At 40.3% G+C, this 22,603-nt stretch overlaps 2 protein-coding genes across 5 annotated transcripts in view; one reads left to right on the forward strand and one right to left on the reverse strand.

Moving 5' to 3' along the window:
- LOC126412805 (E3 ubiquitin-protein ligase ariadne-1) overlaps positions 1-5,280 on the reverse strand; it is an 85,457-nt gene extending 80,177 nt beyond the window's left edge. The window contains exons 1-2 of one of the 3 annotated variants that reach the window (XM_050082587.1): positions 5,127-5,280; positions 4,214-4,457 (exon numbers count right to left, since the gene is read on the reverse strand). In XM_050082587.1, coding sequence (XP_049938544.1) covers positions 4,214-4,426 — 213 coding nt within the window. In that variant the 5' untranslated portion in view covers positions 4,427-4,457; positions 5,127-5,280. Of the gene's footprint in view, positions 1-4,213; positions 4,458-4,550; positions 4,630-5,126 lie in introns of those variants that run through there. The other 2 variants (XM_050082588.1, XM_050082589.1) reach the window with 2 other exon arrangements.
- LOC126412807 (serine/threonine-protein kinase ULK3) overlaps positions 4,846-22,603 on the forward strand; it is a 126,130-nt gene continuing 108,372 nt past the window's right edge. For both annotated transcript variants that reach the window (XR_007575346.1, XM_050082590.1), the window contains exon 1: positions 4,846-5,026. Coding sequence is in view for 1 of the 2 variants with exons in the window: in XM_050082590.1 (XP_049938547.1) it covers positions 4,940-5,026 (87 nt within the window). In the remaining variant the exon portion in view is untranslated. The remainder of the gene's footprint in view (positions 5,027-22,603) is intronic.

The following is a 22,603-nucleotide window of genomic DNA, read 5'->3' on the forward strand; positions in this document are numbered from 1 at the left end:
AGTCAGCTTTCATTTAGATTTTTTAAATGATCACAGCTAAAGTCAACATGTAGACTCAATAGGCACCCTGGGTTCAGTCTATCATGGGATGCACAACACTCACACCTGAAAATACTATGGGGTTTGGACAAGGAGAAAGTGATGCAGCAGGTCCCTTTGGATTGCTAATACTGGCTTGGAATTTATTAGATTGGTAGCCCTTTTCAAGAATCTAAAACCCTGCCCACCAACTTTAAGAACTGGCACTAGTAGTAAAAGCAATTTTACCAATCTCAGCTTCAATTCTTTTGGGCAAGTATGATGTTGGGTAATGGTTTGCATACTCTATTAACCATTCACAATATGGCTTAATTACAACATGGCATTCTGACATTGGAATGACAGAGTGTAGTTTGTGTGTCCCTTGAATTACTGAATCAGGGCAATAATCTCACATCACTTTGAGTTCATTTCTCTGCTGTACAGATATCAAAATCAATGCTACGAATAGTTTCTGAGGCTTCCAGCGGGCGTGCCTCCATATAAAGTGCACCAATGACAAATAACATTTCTTGTGCTAGTCCATTGTTGTTCTACAACTGTGAGCCTGTATCTAATTCTTTCATGATTGCTCCAGCTAACACTGTGATAAACTGTGTTCTCACACTTCCAAGTAAGCAGCAGTAATATAAAATAAACAGCAGGCTAGGCCAGAAAAAAATGTACAATCCGTGCAAGAAAGTGGCACAGATTCCGAACTAGCAGCACAATCCCCACAATCAGGCAGTTGTCTAAAACATAATGAGCAATCGAAAGAGCAGTTGCCTTGTATCTCATCCAATTGCACTGTTTAATGCTTCAAGTGCGTTGTTACTTTTACAAGGCAACAAATTGACATTATGAATGTTTATTTTATTACTGATTAGTTAAACAGTGGTTTAGCTCATATCATGTAAGTTTATTTTATCATTGTTTTAGTAAACTAACGTTAAACTTTGTTTTTGCTCATACATGTTAACCACAGTAACATAATGCCACCTATTCTTTACATGCATACAAAGTACACCATACGCCCGCTTATGTTATGAAAAATGGTGCACCCACTTGAAGGTTAAGTAAAATTTTACAGCTCTTTGTGAGTCACGATTTGATTTTCAAATTGCCTTTGCAAATGTGCTCAACAGAAAGTCTTGACTGTGTCACCAAATCCATCATAAGCACGTTTACCCAGTGTTGTGGCAAAAAATGCCTTTCTACACCAGCATACATAGTCTTGTGAAGGCATGTAAGAGTTTTTTCCCATTCTTATATCACACTGTAATTCAAAACTTTGACCATCTTATTTTCCTTGAATATTAAGCTAGGCTTCAGCTGGGAAACATTAAATGCCATTGCACTGTGTTACAAGCAGCCATGAAAGATATCGTAGTTCAGTCATGTGGTTTTAGTGTTGTCTTCAATGTAGTGCACAACAAAAGGGTGCAGTGTGGCTTGGATAGTAGCAGGACTGGATTTCATCTTTAAATACATGTGAGTGATTTTTAGGAAAAATTAGTTATGTCATATTGTAACTCTTTTAAGTTATTTAATATACCCATGAAACTGCTTTGTCTCACTTCGAATATTAAACATGAAATAACAACTGAAACTGGGGACAATTATTTTCCAAACAACTTCGATTATGACTAAATTAATGTTGGCAATAAGCATCTAAATGAATTTACTTGTGCACGAGAGGTTAAGAGTTCCTCTGATGTATAGAAAACACAACAATACTGATCAACACATGTCACTGGTAAACATGACATGCGATAACAGTTGTACATAAAACAAAGGAAAAATTTACGTCTAACAGCAGAAGAAGAGTTATAGGCTAATTAATATCATATCCTATTAATTGTTGATCATTCCATTCAATATAAACTGCTATGAAAATCAGAGTGATGACATAGTGTATTTTGTGGTGCAGTACTGTATTTACAAATCTATTTTCTTGACTTTGTTTCTAATCATTTACAAATACTACTTACTGTATAAGTACAGGAACTTACATTCACTTTTTGTTTCACAGATCCGTAGTGAGAAAATTCTGACAACACGAAAATATAATTTACAAAAAAGAAATATGTTCAAGTTCCATCCAAAGATTCTACGTGAAATGGCCCTCTAGGTTGTGGAATAAGTCTCAAACATTTTTTCGTCTGAGAGGTAATAAAAATCTTGACACAAATTGTAAATGTCTAGACATAATACGCTGAGGTGTATATGATAATTCTTGGGCTCATGTAGCCACACATCAACAAACAGCAAATCAGTTTGCAGAACACATTTACATTGATCACATTAATGTACCAAAGGTTTGCAGAAGAAAGAAATTTCATAAAACAATATTTGATATTATTTATAATATGTGTGACAACTACTTCTACAAAGTAATTTCTCAATGTTGTAGGAGATGTCTCCAATAAATATTATAAGCTCCTCTTAGACTGAAATTTATTAGTAGCTATACCTTTTATAGCAGCTGGCAAATTATTGAGTGTTTATTATGATGTTTGTTTTACTCATCTCTTAGAATAACTGTACAAAGACGTATCACAAAAATGTTAATGTGAAACACTAAATCTACACGTAGGCCCTACAGCTCTGTGCTTTACGTTTGATGTTCCTACTACTATTTCAGACAATATACACTGTTAAATATGGAGGAACAAGATATATTAAACTGTACTATCAGTGGCATTTTGTAGTACGGTACTTTGTATACATGTACATCTTTTATAGAAGCAACTAAGTATTGCTCATTGTCTATTGAACAAGCTCAGTGACTACTGGACAAAGTCTACTTGTTCTTCTGCCGTCTTGGGCAATATTATCTTTCTGGGGATCAGCTGCTGAATTCTGGGATTAGGCCTAATAACATATTTGAAGGACAGATGCTTGAAAAGTAATGACAGCCAAAAATTGAACTGGTCAAAGGGAACTGATCTACTTCCATTCAAGGTACTAGTTGTGGTATTCTACAGTATGGTTCTTTGTATACATGTAGGTTACAGCTTTGATAAAAGCAACCAAGCACCACAATGATAGCTGGATCAAGTCTAGCTTTGATGAAAGCAACTAAGTACCACTCATTGACTACTGTACAAATTCTATGTGGTCTACTGACATCTTGGCCAACATGATCTTTTGAGGCTCAGCTGCAGAATTTTGGGATTGATATCAGATTTGAAAGACAGACGATTCAAAATCAATGACAGCCCAAAACTGAAAAGGTCAAAGAAAACTGATCTTCTTCCATTCAAAACAGTTTGTGATGTTGACTTTGCAGTAGACTATGTTATGCAATACAGTGTGTCTCCAAGTGCTATTTAAACACTAACTAATTTTCACAGCTATGACTTCTAAGCACTACAAAAAGAGTTAAAAGTTTTCGTATTTTTATGATAATCGGAACTTTTCATATTTTTTGTGATACTGCAAATAGTAAACTGCTGAGAGTATTACTGTATTATTTTTACCTAGATAAATTCATAACATGAAGTAAGGTATAAATTAATACTAGCCCTATATGTGATACCACTGTAAGTGTGACTGGAATAGTTGTTGGCAGTACAGCCACTAATGTAATAAACAAGAACACTACGTACGGCATAGTGCAAATTAAAAATGTCAAGCTGCAGACAAAGGCTGGTTAGGCCTAATCATTTGTGTGTGTGTGAAGGGAGGGTTGAGTTGGAGACTATCACATTGAGATATTTTTTTTGTTTACATATAGTTATGTCAACTGCTTTGTTATACATGTTGTCATTTATTTGTGGACACTGATTTTAATTTGTTAATTTATTATTTGTTTAGCTATTAATCAATAGTATTTCCGTCGTTGATTTTTTGTGGGAATGACTTTGAAAGTATGTGTTTTGAGTTACTATTTCAAGCCTTACTTCTATCCCTACATTTTCCAAATTTGCAGTGAAAACGCTCACATATACTATATATGTAAACAATCCTATTTGAAACTACTAAATAGCGTAAAAGGATGTGCTGGTATGTACACAGCTTATCTCAAGGAATGAGTGCTTCAATGTTTTCGTTTTCCCGCATTTCCAAGCACTTTTCTCACCTCCTATGTGCACAATTACAAAACACGTTGCTTGAAAGTGAACCAAGATTACAATACACAAGTGTCGAATTTGACAAGTCTAACAAGCAGTTTAAATTTTAACTTTCATACCTCCACAACAGTATTCACTTCTTTGATAGAATCCACCATGTACTGGACGATCTCCTCTGTTGACAAAACTTCAAAAGGATATTCTTCAACTTCAGGCTGCCTCTCTCTCGGATTTGTTGCCTCTACTTCCATCATTGCAAATTCAACATCGTCGCCGCTTGATTCATTCCCGGAGTCGACATCGTCGTAAAGTGTCTCCTCTTCTGAATCCATAATTTGGATGTACACGAGCCACGTCCACCACCTGAGCAATCGCGAAACAGTTTATATTGAGAGTTGGTTGAAAAATTACACTCTTACAATTTGGACAGGGTCAGCAATCCACAAAATAGTTCACCAGTACTTCTGTCGATGTTTAGTACATGACGTCAGCTTCTGTCGGTCAGAGGCTAAGGCTGCTGGGTAGTGTATTGACAGTCACCCAACTTTAAAATTTACCATACTATAACAACCGACAGACACTGCAAATACGTAGAAATTGATGAATGGCACACCTATTGATGTTATAAAATCAGAGCGCAGAATGAAAGTTTTGCTCTTTTAGACAATATATAAATAACTGCAAAATATGAAGATTCGGAGTGAAATATTAGAATCTCTGGTAAACAAACTACGATCTACCACCGCAGTAGTACGCCCAGACAGTAAATGAAATAAAATCAAAACATATGTTTGTGACAGAGATGCAGGTTTGGTGTTGTTGTTTCCAATCGGTGGCAATGTGATATGGCATTACCGAAGGTGGAGGGCTATGCCATTGTTGAGAAAATAGGCGCTGGAAGTTATGCTTCAGTATATAAAGCGTTTAAAAAAGTAAGAACTTAGAACTATGCGATAAATTGAACACATCACTTTTTTAATAAAATGTAGAGTTAAGTCTGATTCTTTAAAACACAAGAAAGTATGCACGCACCTTTAAAAATGTTGGGATGAAGGTAGTAATTTGGAGGTAGTGGGATGCTAGCAGTGTTCTTTCACTATACGTTCGGAACTCTTCCTGTGTTTTAATATGTCGTTGCTAAACAAGTGTGAGCGCTTGATATTTCTTCATACATTGAGGCTCTCGATTTCCGGGAGCATGAATCATGTGTCTGAGCGCAGCGCCACTGTCCCTCGCGTCACCAATGTAAATTTCTCATGTTGCGCAAGAATAATGTGATTATTCGTCCCTAATCATCGTGATAAACCAACATGTAATGTGCTGTATTTCCGATATCGGCGAGGAGATTGCCATTGCAACTTTGTTACGTTATTTCAGAGTTGTCGCCTTTGTTGCGGCCAGAAGCAAAGTTGAAGGACATGCTTCTGACACTTTTTTGTATGTGCAGGAGATTGAAAAGCCTTCGGACGAATGTTTCTTTTAATACAGATTCTGTGAACTATGCATGCGTAAACTTGAAAACAGAACAATATTAGTGGACATGCAAGCCCACTGGAACTCGGAAAAGAGATTTAGTAACAATTTTGATGATGACAGTTATTACCTTAAGAGCAATGCTTGAACATGGTGGGCACTAAGTACTGAAGTGGGAAAAGTTCTATAAACCCATATTAAATTTTAGTAATAGTCTGGTTAGTAGTCACCTTTCTCTCATGCTAATATTGTCCCAGTTTGTGGGGTGAGTCAAGAAAAAGTGGCTTAGGTAAAGTCTTCTCTACTGTGGATGAAATATGCAAGAGAAATTACCCTTATTGGTTACCTTGCCAAGACCTTTGTGCAGATTTATTTTTATTTGTTTTATTTATTTGTACTTATGCCGTTGAGCAAAACAGTATCGGGGTTGTCAGACACATTACAGAAATAATATAATTTTAACACATATACAAATTAGGACAGGATTAGATGAGGATAGGCCGGGAAGTATGACATAGCTTTATCAATGGAACCATCCAAGCAGTCACATTTAGCAGCATGGGAAAACCCAAGTCAGGACTGTTGGACTGGGTACAAAGCCTGCTCCTCCCGAATGCGAGGCCAGTGCATTAACAATGGCTTAGCCACCTCATTCGGTTTGTGATTTGGAAAGAGAACTACATGTACCTAGTCTACAAGTAGGCTACAACACACACAAGAAGTATAATCAGTGTTATGGCTAGAACTTGAAACTTGTTATATTAAACATCTGAAAGAATGTAAACACATTATATAATGCTGCTGAAAAGTATAAACACACAAACACTTTCCAACACTGTAACCATCACAACTATTCTTGTACCAGATCCATTCTCTGAGGAGGTGTATTGCACTGCATATGAAACAGAGGAAACAAGAAACGACCCGAAGAAGGTTTTGCAAAGAAACATATGGCATATATGGTTCACCTGTTAACAGATTAAAAAATACTCGACAAAAAATGAGACCTACGACTGCTGTAAGATAACGTATTCATTTAAACTGTAGAAACACTTCTCAATTAGAAATGTTTTCATATCCAATCTAAGGGCCATTTTCTTCTTCAACCTCGTTATGTATGTTCGTTGGCCGTGCATTATGAAGAATAAAGCCAAAATGACTTGCATGTCTCTGTATACATGATGAGGTATTTTTTAACTTTAGACTTCTTAAAACATTGTTTTAACACTTTCCTGAGCATTTTTAAAGTGTGAATACTTTTGTACTGGTGAAAAATAAAGTTGTCATTCTAGATCCAAAATCTATGGTTCTGTTCTTTTGTCAGAGGTAGCAATATGGGGTACAGGTACGTACTGTCACAAATCATGTTTGTAATACACGTAAGGTGAATTAGGCACAAAATGCAACACCTACAATGCAATCTGATGGGCAATGGGTACTCCACCAGTTACATTAGCTTTGCCAACTTGCAACCAAATTGTCACCTTTCAGTCTTGCCTAGCTATGCAACAGACAGTTTTTTGCAGAGCATAGATGTAGGTATAGTTCAGTCTCTCCCCACAACCCACATCACGAAAATGTTGGTGCAAAACAATATTTTCAGTATTCTGTTTTTATTTATTTATTATTATTATTATTATTATTATTATTATTATTATTATTTTTTTTTTTTTTTTTTTTTTTTTTTTTTTTTTTTTTTTTTCCATGCGACGTCACATGCCACAGGATTATGCTACAGGATGAAGCTGACATCTGGTATCAGTAGGTTCAGTTAACTGAGATTTGTGGGTAATAACAAGAGTGAATTCACAGCTATAATTCAAGATGTAAAAGTAACTTCTATGTAGACTGTATGCCCCTGTTGAGAGTTTAGAATGGAATTTTATATTCTGATGCAAAAGCCTGTAACAGGTTGTTAACAAACATCTGGTGGTATTAGGAAAATTGCCAGATATTCAGAAATAAATGGAAAGAAAACATCATTGGTTGCTCCTTCAATAGTCTGTCAGAACATTTGCTCTTAGGTATGTAAATTGTGCTTAATTTGAAATTTTCATTTCAAACAGATCTTTGGCCATATACTGGGTGTAAATAAATTCCCTTTACAGACCAGAACAAGGGAAAAAAAGTCTAGTAAACATGGGCCTGGTGTGAGGAACCTGTCCTCAAGCTGGTAAAGGAAATTTTTGTTACACCCTTTATAGACAGCTGATAATGGTGTGTGTTAAGTAATGTAATTGCTGTGTTTGAAGTATTAGATAATAATAGCAACTGAGTAGTGCAGAACAATAGCTTTTCTCACAGTAGCTGTTTTTCTCCTAACGTACATAATCGTATGTAAAAGAATATAGGCTATAACTAATTAACACAATTATCTTTCTAAGTAGTCGTAGTATGTTTTTCATGTAGGAGTAAAGGAGACTGTGGTGTCACTGCCAGACACCACACTTGCTAGGTGGTAGCCTTTAAATCGGCCGCGGTCCATTAGTATACGTCGGACCCGCGTGTCGCCACTGTCAGTGATAGCAGACCGAGCGCCACCACACGGCAGGTCTAGAGAGATGTCCTGGTACTAGCCCCAGTTGTACAGCCGACGTTCATAGCAATGGTTCACATGACAAATACGCTCTCATTTGCCGAGACGATAGTTAGCATAGCCTTCAGCTACACTTGCTACGACCTAGCAAGGCGCCGTATTCAATTGATATTTATTATGTGAAGCATGTATCATCAAGAGCGATGTTCTACAATTGTGGATTAAAGTTAAGTATTATATCAACTACGTACTTTATTTGCAGTTCTCAATATATTGTCCTGTTCCAGAGCTCACGCCAGTCAGCGTGTAATTAAACGCGTGCATTTCGGCCTCCTCTAACAACCCAGTGTTGGCTCTTCTGCCAACACTTCAGAGACCACTCTTTGAATGGTAGAAGCATTGAGGCACCAACAGGCATACAAAAACAACGAAAGCTTGGCTAGCGCTCACAATGGCAGGATTGCTGTTGGGAGAGGTAACTGTCAGCTCGGAGGGAGGCAGCAGGTATGCAAGAATGGAATGTGGGAGGGAGAGGTAACAGGTGTACAGGCTAGGAAGGCCACACATGGGCATTGGAGCCAGTGAGTTTGTGTGGCGCACAAAGATGATGACATGGAGGTGCAGATTCAGCGGGGAGTGGAAGGGTGTGCTTTTCAACAACTCAACACTTCTACTATCTTTTACTCCTAAACTATTTACATTCTGGCAGAGCTTTTCCTTGCCATATTTACTTTACAGAAGTATCATGCAGTGCCTGTTTGTGCCCATTAGTGTATAATTTGATGTCTTCAACATTCATGAGTACTCTCTTTCATGATGGGATTAATGGAACACGAAGTGTGAACAAAAGAACAATAAGAAAGAGGCAGGTGCTGCATTGAAATGAAGAGAAAAGAACTTTATGACACAACTTGACTACAAAAAGGAGGAGGAGGAGATTAGTGTTTAACATCCTGTCGACATCGCTGACATTAGAGATGGAGCCCAAGCTTGGATTAGGGAAGGATGGAAAAGAAAAGCAGCTGTGCCCTTTTGGAGGAACCATCTCGGCATTTTCCGTAAGTGATTTAGGAAAATCATGGAAAACCTAAATCAGGATGGTAAGGTGCAGGCTTGAATCGTTGTCCTCCTGAATGCAAGTCCAATGTGCTAACCACTGCGTTACGTCACTCAGTTGACTACAAAAAGGGATAAGATGACAGGGCATATCATAAGGATCAAGGAATTTTGGTGTGTTTGTTTGTTTGTTTTGTCGACTTAAGAAAAAGGCCTTCCGGCTGAAAGATCTACATGTAGGGCAGTTCTTTTTTTGTACCTGTCTGTGACTCGACATCTCCTGTATATGATGAGTATCAATCTTTCCTTTCCATAATACTGCCATTATTTGATCCTGGATTTTCCATTTTTTAAAGATCTGAGTATATTACAAGTGACAGAGATGCACTCTCTACAAGGGGCCCTGGATACTATGAGAAGGGACACAATAAGATATGAAATAATATGAAACACAGTTCAGATCAGTCACCTAAAAGGGACAATAGAGAGGAATAGACTGACATGGTTTGATCACAATAAAAGAAACACTGCCTGAAGAGCTCTAGAATGGATAGAATCTGGAAGAAGGCCAAATGGAAGACCATGCACGAGAGAGAGAGAGAGAGAGAGAGAGAGAGAGAGACCAGGAGAAGAATAATATGAATCGGAGAGAACTACAACGCAAGGAAAATCTGAATGACAAGGCACGTATGGCGAAAGACAAAGGGTTGACTTTAGTAAGCAGTTTCAAAAGGGTGTGGATTGCAGTAGTTAAGCAGAGATGAAGAAATCTGCAAATTCTGCAGATTTTAATGCTGGGCCATCACCGAGTATCAGCTTGCAAACCATTCAATGAAACATCATCGATATGGGCTTTCGGAGCTGAAGGCCCACTTATGTAGCCTTGATGATTGCACGACACAAAGCTTTATGCCATACCTGGGCCCGTCAACACCGACATTGGACTGTTGATGACTGGAAACGTGTTCTCTGGTCAGAAGAGTCTCGTTTAAAATTGTATTGAGGAGTTGGATGAGTACGGCTGTGGAGACAACCTCATGAATCCATGGACCCTGCATGTCAGTGGAGGACTGTTCAAGCTGGTGGAGGCTCTGTTATGGTGTGGGGCATGTGCAGTTGGAGTGATCTGGGACGCCTGATACGTCTAAATATGACTCTGATAGGTGACACTCACATAAGCATCCTGTCTGATCACCTGCATCCATTCATGTCTATTGTGTATTCTGACAGACTTGGGCAATTCCAACAGGACAGTGCAACACCCCACATGTACAGAATTGCTACAGAGTGGCTTCATGAACACTCATCTGAGTTTAAACACTTCCGCTGGTGACCAAACTCCCCAGACATGAACATTATTGAGCATATCTGGGGTGCCTTGCAATGCGCTCTTCAGAAGAGATCTCCACCCCGTCGTACCCTCATGGATTTATGGACAGCCCTGCAGGATTCATGTTGTCAGTTCCCTCCAGCTTTAGCTGAGTCCATGTCACGTTGTGTTGTAGCACTTCTATGCGCGCGTGGGGGCGTCCTCTTGGGTAAAATATTCCTGAGGTAAAATGGTCCCCCATTCAGATCTCTGGGCGGGGACTACTCAAGAGGACGTCATTATCAGGAGAAAGAAAACAGGTGTTCTACGGATCGGAGCGTGGAATGTCAGATCCCTTAATCGGGCAGGTGGGTTAGGAAATTTAAAAAGGGAAATGGATAGGTTAAAGTTAGATATAGTGGGAATTAGTGAAGTTCAGTGGCAGAAGGAACAAGACTTTCGTTCAGGTGAATTCAGGGTTATAAGTACAAAATCAAATAGGGGTAATGCAGGAGTAGGTTTAATAATGAATAAAAAAATTGGAGTGCCGGTAAGCTACTACAAGCAGCATAGTGAACGCATTATTGTGGCCAAGATAGACATGAAGCCCATGCTTACTACAGTAGTACAAGTTTATATGCCAACTAGCTCTGCAGATGATGAAGAAATTGATGAAATATATAATTAGATAAAAGAAATTATTCAGGTAGTGAAGGGAGATGAAAATTTAATAGTCATGGGTGACTGGAATTCGAGAATAGGAAAAGGGAGAGAAGGAAACATAGTGGGTGAATATGGATTGGGGGAGAGAAATGAAAGAGGAAGCCGACTGGTAGAATTTTGCACAGAGCATAACTTAATCATAGTTAACACTTGGTTCAAGAATCACAAAAGAAGGTTGTACACATGGAAGAATTCTGGAGATACTAGAAGGTATCAGATAGATTATATAATGGTAAGACAGAGATTTAGGAACCAGATTTTAAATTGTAAGAAATTTCCAGGGGCAGCTGTGGACTCTGACCACAATCTATTGGTTATGAACTGTAGATTAAAACTGAAGAAACTGCAAAAAGGTGGAAATTTAAGGAGATGGGACCTGGATAAACTGAAAGAACCAGAGGTTGTACAGTGTTTCAGGGAGAGCATAAGGGAACAATTGACAGTAATGGGGGAAAGGAATACAGTAGAAGAAGAATGGGTAGCTTTGAAGAATGAAATAGTGAAGGCAGCAGAGGGTCAAGTAGGTAAAAAGAAGAGGGGTAGTAAAAATCCTTGGGTAACAGAAGAGATACTGAATGTAATTGATGAAAGGAGAAAATACAAAAATGCAGTAAGTGAAGCAGGCAAAAAGGAATACAAACGTCTCAAAAATGAGATAGACAGGAAGTGCAAAATGGCTAAGCAGGGATGGCTAGAGGACAAATGTAAGGATGTAGAGGCTTATCTCACGAGGGGCAAGATAGATAGTGCCTACAGGAAAATTAAAGAGACCTTTGGAGAAAAGAGAACCACTTGCATGAATATCAAGAGCTCAGATGGAAACCCAGTTCTAAGCAAAGAAGGGAAAGCAGAAAGGTGGAAGGAGTATATAGAGGGTCTATACAAGGGCGATGTACTTGAGGACAATATTATGGAAATGGAAGGGGATGTAGATGAAGATGAAATGGGAGATATGATACTGCATGAAGAGTTTGACAGAGCACTGAAAGACCTGAGTCGAAACAAGGCCCCCGGAGTAGACAATATTCCATTGGAACTACTGACGGCCGTGGGAGAGCCAGTCCTGACAAAACTCTACCATCTGGTGAGCAAGATGTATGAAACAGGCGAAATACCCTCAGACTTCAAGAAGAATATAATAATTCCAATCCCAAAGAAAGCAGGTGTTGACAGATGTGAAAATTACCGAACTATCAGCTTAATAAGTCACAGTTGCAAAATACTAACACGAATTCTTTACAGACGAATGGAAAAACTGGTAGAAGCCGACCTCGGGGAAGATCAGTTTGGATTACGTAGAAATGTTGGAACACGTGAGGCAATACTGACCCTACGACTTATCTTAGAAGAAAGATTAAGGAAAGGCAAACCTACGTTTCTAGCATTTGTAGACTTAGAGGAAGCTTTTGACAGTGTTGACTGGAATACTCTCTTTCAAATTCTGAAGGTGGCAGGGGTAAAATACAGGGAGCAAAAGGCTATTTACAATTTGTACAGAAACCAGATGGCAGTTATAAGAGACAAGTGCCTATTCCGTACACTGTTACTCTGTTCTTCTTAGATGTATTAAATGTTATAACAGTTTCCTGTTAAATGCAGAATGACAAATTTGTTGTGCCAACTATAATGTGATGCATAAATTTCTTATGGAAGGTTATACTGTGCTAAACAGTCGTGAGTTAAGTATTGGAGATTTCCAGTAAGATTAAAATATTTGTTGTTCACATCTTTGTCAGTGGGCTGCTCCTAATTTTGATGTTTGAAGGCAGTGTGAGGGAAAGTGCAGGATCTGTGAGGAAGCCAGCAAGGCATCAAATTGTAATGCATCATAAAGCCCTTGAAAACTGTACAGTCTTGTTTAATTCGGCAAAGAAAAATACAGAATTGTAGATCAATTATTTTGTAGGTCGCAGTTAAGAGGAAAACCTTCGGAAAAGTGGAATGAATTTGTTAACAGAGAACAGAAGTTCTCAGAACTGACTGCTTTGTAATATATTTACATTAAATTGTTATTAGTTTGTTGTATGTTATTTGTACATAAAAATCAACATGTTTACCTTTTTTTAAATTTTTGACACAACACCTTTTATGACAATCCTAACCGGTTTCAGCCTACAGTGGCCCTCTTCAGATGCTTCAATAGAAGAAAAGCTTAAATTAGGCTGTGAAACAAGTACAAAAATTTTCACTAGGTCTACTTGTGAACTAAGTAAAGTGCTAGTAACAGATGTATGGTTCATACCTTTGAACAGCATTTGGTGAATAAATGTGCATGCTTTGTCAAGTAAACACAAAATCAGAAATCAGGGAAATCATATGCATACAACTAAGTGTACTTTTCCTTTCCTACTCCATGTGCTACACGTGCGCAGCCTCTCGTGAAAACCATAAAAAGTGACAAATATTACAACAACATTACAGTCAGTTATTTGTAAATATAAAGATAGCATACGGGTCTTTAAAACAGTAAAGCTGTTTAAAAAACAGAGTGAGGTCTTTACAGTAAAGGAGACACAGTACATTTTCCCAGTGCATGATGGTGCTGCACTTCAGTCTGCTGGTTGTTTATGCTACTGCAGATAACATTAGGAGAGATGATGCAGAATGGATGGCAATTGCTGTTATCTGTTGCAGCTCATTGGCACTCTTCTTCCAGCTGTGAGGTGCTTACATTAGCTGGGGACATGTAAGAACATGCATATCTACTGCAAAAAGTAGGGAAGGAAAGGTACAGTTATTTGAATGTATATAGTTCCCTGATTTCCAATTTTCTGTTTAGCTGACAATACATGAACATTGATTCACCAAATGCTGTCCATAGGTATGAATGATATATATGTTAATAGCACTGTACTCAGCTCACAAGTAGGCCTAGTGAAAAGATTAGTACGTGGTTCAGGTCTTAATATAAGCTTTTCTTCTTCTGTTGTGGCATCTGAAGAACACCATTATAGGCCAAAACTGTTGGGACTGTGTCAGAAGTAAAGAAAAATGTCGTTATAAGCCAATCAATGTCTCCTTAAATGAATTACAGTTACCAAACTTGTTGATACTCTGAAAATTACTGCTTTGATCCCAATTATACCAAGTAACTGCAGTTTATGTACTTCGGCTTACTTGATATTTGCATGAGTAAACCAATGACTGTCATATTTTTAAATATGTTGCCTACATAGTGAAAAGCAGAAGCATTGAGTCATTGGCAGGTACACACAAAACAGAAGGAAAATTTACTAGCTTTCGGAGTACTTTTTTGATCTAGAGTACACACACACACACACACACACACACACACACACACACACACACACACACAAACTCTAGCTCGAGAAAGGATTACTCCTAAAGCTAGCAAGTTTTCTTACATTTTTTGTGTGTGCCTGTCGACGACTCAACGGTTCTGATTTTGGTGAGTGGTCTCCTTTACCCCTAAAAGTATTTACGTTCTATTAGAACTTTTCTCCACATTTGAAATGATTAATGCTGTGAGAAAGTTTTCAGAGTGGATGTAGAATGCTCAAAAGCTCCGAGTCTATCATTGATCACTGTCATAGCATCTGTGAACTTGATTTTAGCCTAATCCATTATGTGTGAATGGAATGAAAAGTATTCCTATTATTAAAAAGTTCTCTCTTCCACGGATTTGAAAATCCACAGGGTGTAGATGTAGAAGCAGGTATTATTGTGCTACTGTAAGGGATTTCCATCCATCCATCCATCCATCCATCCATCCATCCATCCATCCATTCACATGTCATGTTCCATAAATCCCACAATGAAAGAGATTTATGGAACACTTCTACATCCATACTTGCAAACAACTATGAAGTATATGGCAGAGGGTACATCCCATTGTACTAGCTAGAATTTTCTCGCGTTCCATTCACCTGTGGAGTGTGGGAAGAATGATTGCTTAAGTGCATCTGTGTGTGCTGTAATTATCCTAACCTTGTCCTCACAAACCAAGCGAGAGCAATACTTAGGGGGTTGCAGTATATCCCTGGAGTCATTATTTAAACTCTGTTCTTGAAACTTTGTAAGTAGGCGTCCTCAGGATAGTATATGTCTACCTATAAGAGCCCGTGAGTTCAGTTTCTTCGGCATCTCTGTTACACTCTCCCAGAGATCAAATAAACCTATAACCATTTGTGCTGCACTTCTCAGTATACCAGTACACATTCGATATCCATTGTTAATCCTATTTGGTACAAGTCACATGCTTGAGCAGTATTTTACACTGAGTCATTTGTAAGCAGTCTCTTTTGTATACTGATTGCAATTTCTCTGTAATTTACCTACAATCCAAAGTCTACGCCTGCTTTCCCATGACTGAGCCTATGAGATCAATTCCATTTCATATCTCTACAAAGTGTTGCACTGAGATATTTTTGTGAGTTGACTGATTTCAACTGTGACTGATAGACACTATAATTCAACGTGTCATCTTTTGGTGAGTATCAATCTGTCCTTTCCGTGTTGTTGTTGTTGTTGTTGTTGTTGTTGTTGTCTTCAGTCCTGAGACTGGTTTGATGCAGATCTCCATGCTACTCTATCCTGTGCAAGCTTCTTCATCTCCCAGTAATTACTGCAACCTACATCCTTCTGAATCTACTTAGTGTATTCATCTCTTGGTCTCCCTCTACGATTTTTACCCTCCACGCTGCCCTCCAATGCTAAATTTGTGATCCCTTGATGCCTCAAAACACGTCCTACCAACCGGTCCCTTCTTCTTGTCAAGTTGTGCCACAAACTCCTCTTCTCCCCAATTCTATTCAATACCTTCTCATTAGTTATGTGATCTACCCATCTAATCTTCAGCATTCTTCTGTAGCACCACATTTCGAAAGCTTCTATTCTCTTCTTGTCCAAACTATTTATCGTCCATGTTTCACTTCCATACATGGCTACACTCCATACAAATACTTCCTGACACTTAAATCTGTACTCAATGTTAACAAATTTCTCTTCTACAGAAACGCTTTCCTTGCCATTGCCAGTCTACATTTTATATCCTATCTACTTCAACCATCATCAGTTATTTTGCTCCCCAAATAGCAAAACTCCTTCACTACTTTATGTATCTCATTTCCTAATCTAATTCCCTCAGTATCACCCGACTTAATTCAACTACATTCCATTATCCTCGTTTTGCTTTTGTTGATGTTCATCTTATATCCTCCTTTCAAGACACTGTCCATTCCGTTCAACTGCTCTTCCAAGTCCATTGCTGTCTCTCACAGAATTACAATGTCATTGGCAAACCTCAACGTTTTTATTTCTTCTCCATGGACTTTAATACCTACTCCAAATTTTTCTTTTGTTTCCTTTACTGCTGGCTCAATATACAGATTGAATAGCATCAGGGACAGGCTACAACCCTGTCTCACTCCCTTCCCAACCACTGCTTCCATTTCATGTCCCTCGACTCTTATAACTGCCATCTGGTTTCTGTACAAATTGTAAATAGCATTTTGCTCCCTGTATTTTACCCCTGCCACCTTCAGAATTTGAAAGAGAGTATTCCAGTCAACATTGTCAAAAGCTTTCTCTAAGTCTACAAATGATAGAAATGTAGGTTTGCCTTTCCTTAATCTATTTTCTAAGATAAGTCGTAGGGTCAGTATTGCCTCACGTGTCCCAACATTTCTGCGGAATTCAAACTGATCTTCGCTGAGGTCGGCTTCTACCAGTTTTTCCATTCGTCTGTAAAGAATTCGCGTTAGTATTTTGCAGCTGTGACGTATTAAACTGATAGTTCGGTAATTTTCACATCTGTCAACACCTGTGTTCTTTGGGATTGGAATTATTATATTCTTCTTGAAGTCTGAGGGTATTTCACCTGTCTCATACATCTTGCTCACCAAATGGTAGAGTTTTGTAAGGACTGACTCTCCCAAGGCCGTCAGTAGTTCTAATGGAATGTTGTCTACTCCCGGGGCCTTGTTTCGACTCGGGTCTTTCAGTGCTCTGTCAAACTCTTCACGCAGTATCGTATCTCCCATTTCATCTTCATCAACCTCCTCTTCCATTTCCATAATATTGTCCTCAATTACATCGCCCTTGTATAGACCCTCTATATACTCCTTCCACCTTTCTGCTTTCCCTTCTTTGCTTAGAACTGGGTTTCCATCTGAGCACTTGATATTCATACAAGTGGTTCTCTTTTCTCCAAAGGTCTCTTTAATTTTCCTGTAGGCACTATCTATCTGACCCCTAGTGAGATAAGCCTCTACATCCTTACATTTGTCCTCTAGCCATCCCTTCTTAGCCATTTTGCACTTCCTGTCGATCTCATTTTTGAGACGTTTGTATTCCCTTTTGCCTGCTTCATTTATTGTGTTTATATATTGTCTCCTATCATCAATTAAATTCAATATTTCTTCTGTTACCCAAGGATTTCACTAGCCCTCGTCTTTTTACCTACTTGATCCCCTGCTGCCTTCACTACTTCATCCCTCAGAGCTACCCATTCTTCTTCTACTGTATTTCTTTCCCCCATTCCTATCAATTGTTCCCTTATGCTCTCCCTAAAACTCTGTACAACCTCTGGTTTAGTCAGTTTATCCAGGTCCAATCTCCTTAACTTCCCACCATTTTGCAGCTTCTTCAGTTTTAATCTTCAGTTCATAACCAATAGATTGTGGTCAGAGTCCACATCTGCCCCTGGAAATGTCATACATTTTAAAACCTGGTTCCTAAATCTCTGTCTTACCATTATATAATCTATCTGATACCTTCTAGTATCTCCAGGATTCTTCCATGTGTACAACCTTCTTTTGTGATTCTTGAACCAAGTGTTAACTATGATTAAGTTATGCTCTGTGCAAAATTCTACCAGTCGGCTTCCTCTTTCATTTCTCTCCCCCAATCCATATTCACCCACTATGTTTCCTTCTCTCCCTTTTCCTATTCTCGAATTCCAGTCACCCATGACTATTAAATTTTCGTCTCCCTTCACTACCTAAATAATTTCTTTTATGTCATCATACATTTCATCAATTTCTTCATCATCTGCAGAGCTAGTTGGCATATAAACTTGTACTACTGTAGTAGGCATGGGCGTCGTGTCTGTCGTGGCCACAATAATGTGTTCACTATGCTGTTGGTAGTAGCTTACCCGCACTCCTATTTTTTTTATTCATTATTAAACATACTCCTGCATTACCCCTATTTGATTTTGTGTTTATAACCCTGTATTCACCTGACCAAAAGTCTTGTTCTTCCTGCCACCAAACTTCACTAATTCCCACTATATCTAACTTCAACCTCTCCATTTCCCTTTTTAAATTTTCTAATCTACCTGCCCGATTAAGGGATTTGACATTCCACGCTCCGATCCGTAGAACGCGTTTTCTTTCTCCTGATAATGATGTCCTCCTGAGTAGTCCCCGCCCGGAGATCCAAATGGGGGACTCTTTTACCTCTGGATTATTTTACCCAAGAGGACGCCATCATCATTTAACCATACAGTAAAGCTGCATGCCCTCGAGAATAATTACGGCTGTAGTTTCCCTTTGCTTTCATCCGTTCGCAGTACCAGCACAGCAAGGCCGATTTGGTTAGTGTTGCAAGGCCAGATCAGTCAATCATCCAGATTGTTGCCACTGTAACTACTGAAAAGGCTGCTGCCCCTCTTCAGCAACCACATGTTTGTCTGGCCTCTCAACAGATACCCCTCCGTTGTGGTTGCACATACAGTATGGCCATCTGTATCGCTGAGGCACGCAAGCCTCCCCACCAACTGCAAGGTCCATGGTTCATGGGGGTGGGTCCTTTCCATAACTGTTGATATTCCAACCTGGAATTTTCCATTGTTTCACTGATACTTTAAACACGACATCCCCCCCCCCCTCCCCCCCCCCCCCCCCCCCGCCTTGCACCCCCCCTCCCCCCATGGGCCCAGAGGTTAATAGGCCTGAGGTATTCCTGCCTGTCATAAGAGGTGACTAAAAGGAGTCTCGCACCTTTTGGCCTTTATGTGATGGTCTGCTGTAGGGTTTGACCTCCATTTTTCAAAATTTTCCCAAAGAGCAAGCCAACTGGGAAAGAGTGCTTTACATGGTGCATCGTGTCCATCGTGCATTGAGATCTTTAGCCCACTTTCTCATCGAGGCATTGCAGTCCCACTCATCATCCATCTCTTCGGCAAGAAAGCCTTTCTAGGTGCGTTTTCCTCCATCCACTATGCAGTATCATTTTCTGCGCTGACGATGACCATGGAATTCTTTGCACCTCATATCCAGCACTGTAGCCAGTCCGTTGTGATGGGCCGCCATGTACCCTGTTGGTTGTAGCCCCCTGACTACACAGGAATCGTTCTGCTGATGCCTGCACCATTAACTGCCCACGTATGCCAAGGAGTAGATGCCTGTCACCCTGGGGCATCAGGACTCCTGGCAATGGTCATCCTGCCATGTGGCCTTTTCTGTGGCTGGGTGGTGCCCGTGGGGAGGGCCCCTGGTTGGAATGGATGGCATAAGGGCAGATGATGTGCGATAGAGCATACCACATCATCACTTGCTGGTGATCAAACTCCAGCAGTCTCTAAGCATTCCAAGTCTAAGTACAATGCAAGGAAGTATGATCCTAAATCGTTCCCCTCACTGGCCACACCATGGGAGGAATGCCAGGCTAAGGATGGCAGCAAACCTTATTCGCCCCGGTACCTCGTATGTACGAGAGCTGATAGGGACTTCTTTGTCTAGATGAAGCCTCAGTTTCTTGTAGATCATTTAGAGGACAAGTTTAGGGAGGTGGAGGGCTTGTCCAAAATGCGGTCAGGGTCAGTCTTGATAAAACCGGCATCCTCTGCTCGTCACAGGCATTACTCACTTGTGACAAGCTGGGAGATGTTTCCGTCACCATAACGCCTCATAAGAGCTTAAGTATGGTTCACAGTATTATATTCCACAGGGACCGTCTTTTGCAGTCCGACAACGAGCTGTGCGCCAGCCTAGAGCGACAAGGAGTTCGTTTCCTCCGGGTCCGAGAGAGAGTCAGGTTTCCACCGGTGCCTTCATCTTGGCCTTCGAAGGTGACACATTACCCGAGAAGGTCAAGGTGATGGTCTACCGCTGTGATGTCAAGCCATGTATCCCTCCCCCAATGTGGTGCTTTAAATGCTGGAAGTTCAGCCATATGTCTTCCCACTGTACTTCCAGCATCACATGTCGAGATTGTGGACATGCATCCCATTCCAATACTCCATGTGCCCCGCCTCCCATCTGTGTCAGCTGCGGAGAACATCATTCCCCTTGCTCACCAGACTACAGGATTTTATAGCAAGAAAGGAAAATCATGGGATAAAAGACCCTGGACCAACTGACCTACACTGAGGCTAAGAGGAAATTTTAGCGCGTACATCCTGTGGCTGTGACCTCCTCTTATTCTACTGCTATGTGGACTGTTGTAGGCCCATCAGTTCTGTGAATTCCAGTCAGCTCTCAGAGCCAGAAGACTATGAGGTTCAACAAGTAATGAGACTGATTTTATTTGCAAAATGTGGCGACCCTGCAGGCTTGCATAGGCACAATATCTTTGACCTTGGTCTATAAGCTGCTTCTAGTCCAAGCAGCACATCGATGCAACTGCTCAGTCATGAGTTGTGCTGTAATAAGTTAACATGTGTTTGTGTCTCGTGTCATGGAAATGGAACCACATAATATTGCGCAGTGGTATGCCATTTCTTTTTGTGTTAAATTGGGTGAAAACGCGGCAACAACTTACGGTAAGCTTCAGAAGGTTTTTAGAGAGGAGGTTATGTCAAGAGCTCAAGTGTTTCATTGGCATAATATGATTGGTGAAGGCAGAATGAATGTTGAAGATGAAGACTGCAGTGGACGACCATCAACCTCGCAGATGGATGTCAACTTGTCCAGGGTGCGTGAACTAGTACGATCTGATCGAAGATTATCCGTGAAAATGATTGCAGAAGAACTGAACATCAGTTGAGAAATGGTTCGTGTAATAACTGAAGATCTGCATCACGATAATGCACTATCCCATACTGCTCTGTCAGTACAGCAATTTTTAACCTCAAAAAAAATTTCAGTACTACCACAGCCACCTTATTCACCAGATATCACTCCGTGCGACCTTTTTCTATTTCCAAGAATCAAAACAGCAGTCAAGGGACACCATTTTCAAACAACACAAGATATCCAAAAATCTGTGACGAGGGTCTTGGAGGATATTACAGGAGATGAGTTACAGAAATGTTACCATCAATGGCAGAAGCACTGGAAAAAGTGTGTGCAATCAGAAGGGAACTACTTTGAAGGAGACAACACTAAATTTTACTAAAACAGTAACCTACATTTTTTTTCACATCAGTCTCATTATTTTATTGTCGCACCTTGTACACCTGCCCCCTTGATGGGCAGGGGGGAGGGCATTTCCCTCTCTGTTGCTTCTCCACCACCTATCTTGGGAGCACTGTCCCCCCCTCCCCCCCCCCCCCCCCAACCATCGCGGACACCAGTCCCCACTTCTCAGCCGGAGAAGCGTAAGTTTTCTTTGGCTCCTCTCGCTAGGAAGGGGTCCCTTGGGTCACTCCCTTCCCAGGTTTCTCCTAGTGGCGAAATGATACCAGCCAGTGGCTGAAGTGCCCAAAAGCAGCTGGTCATAGGGCTTCACGATCATCCTCCATCCCAGACACATAATCAGTGACACCCTCCCAGCCAGAGAAACCCAAGGATCAGCGAGAGAAATCCAGAAAGAAGACCCCCAAAACCAAGGGAATTGCAGTGGCAACGACACCACCGCTGCCTATAAGTTGTGCATCTGAGGATGAGGTGAAGATTGTGGCATCTGCTCAGTACCTTGATCTCACCAGATCCTCAGACGCAATGGATACAGGATTCAGGAAATAAGTTGGTGGCAGCAGGTGACCCTGAGGTGCAGACTGCCTCATTTAGTGTTTCATGCCTTCCCAGTCTCACAATCATGTCATCCTCCAGTGGAATTATGGCGGTTTTTTCCATCACCTGGTTGAGCTATGGCAACTGTTAAGCTTTACACCTGCTTTCTGCATTGCCCTCCAGGAAACCTGGTTCCCGGCAATGCGGGCCCCTGCCCCTTTGTGGCTACAGGGGATATTACAAGAACTGTTGCGAATATAATTGAGTGTCAGGTGGAGTTTGCGTTTGTGTCCTGAACTTGGTGTGCAGTGAACCTGTGCCCCTTCAAACTCCTCTTGAAGCTGTGGCTGTCAGGATGTGGACGACACACGTAATAACTGCCTGCAACGTATAACTCCCTCCAGATGGTGCGGTACCCTTGAATATATTATCTGCACTGATTGATCGACTCCCTAAACCTTTCCTACTTTTGGGAAATTTTAACACCCTGAACCCCTTGTGGGGTAGCACCATGCTTACTGGCCGTGACAGAGATGTCGAAAATTTACTGTCC

This window comes from Schistocerca serialis, chromosome 7 (genome assembly GCF_023864345.2).
Source record: "Schistocerca serialis cubense isolate TAMUIC-IGC-003099 chromosome 7, iqSchSeri2.2, whole genome shotgun sequence".
NCBI lineage: Eukaryota > Metazoa > Arthropoda > Insecta > Orthoptera > Acrididae > Schistocerca > Schistocerca serialis.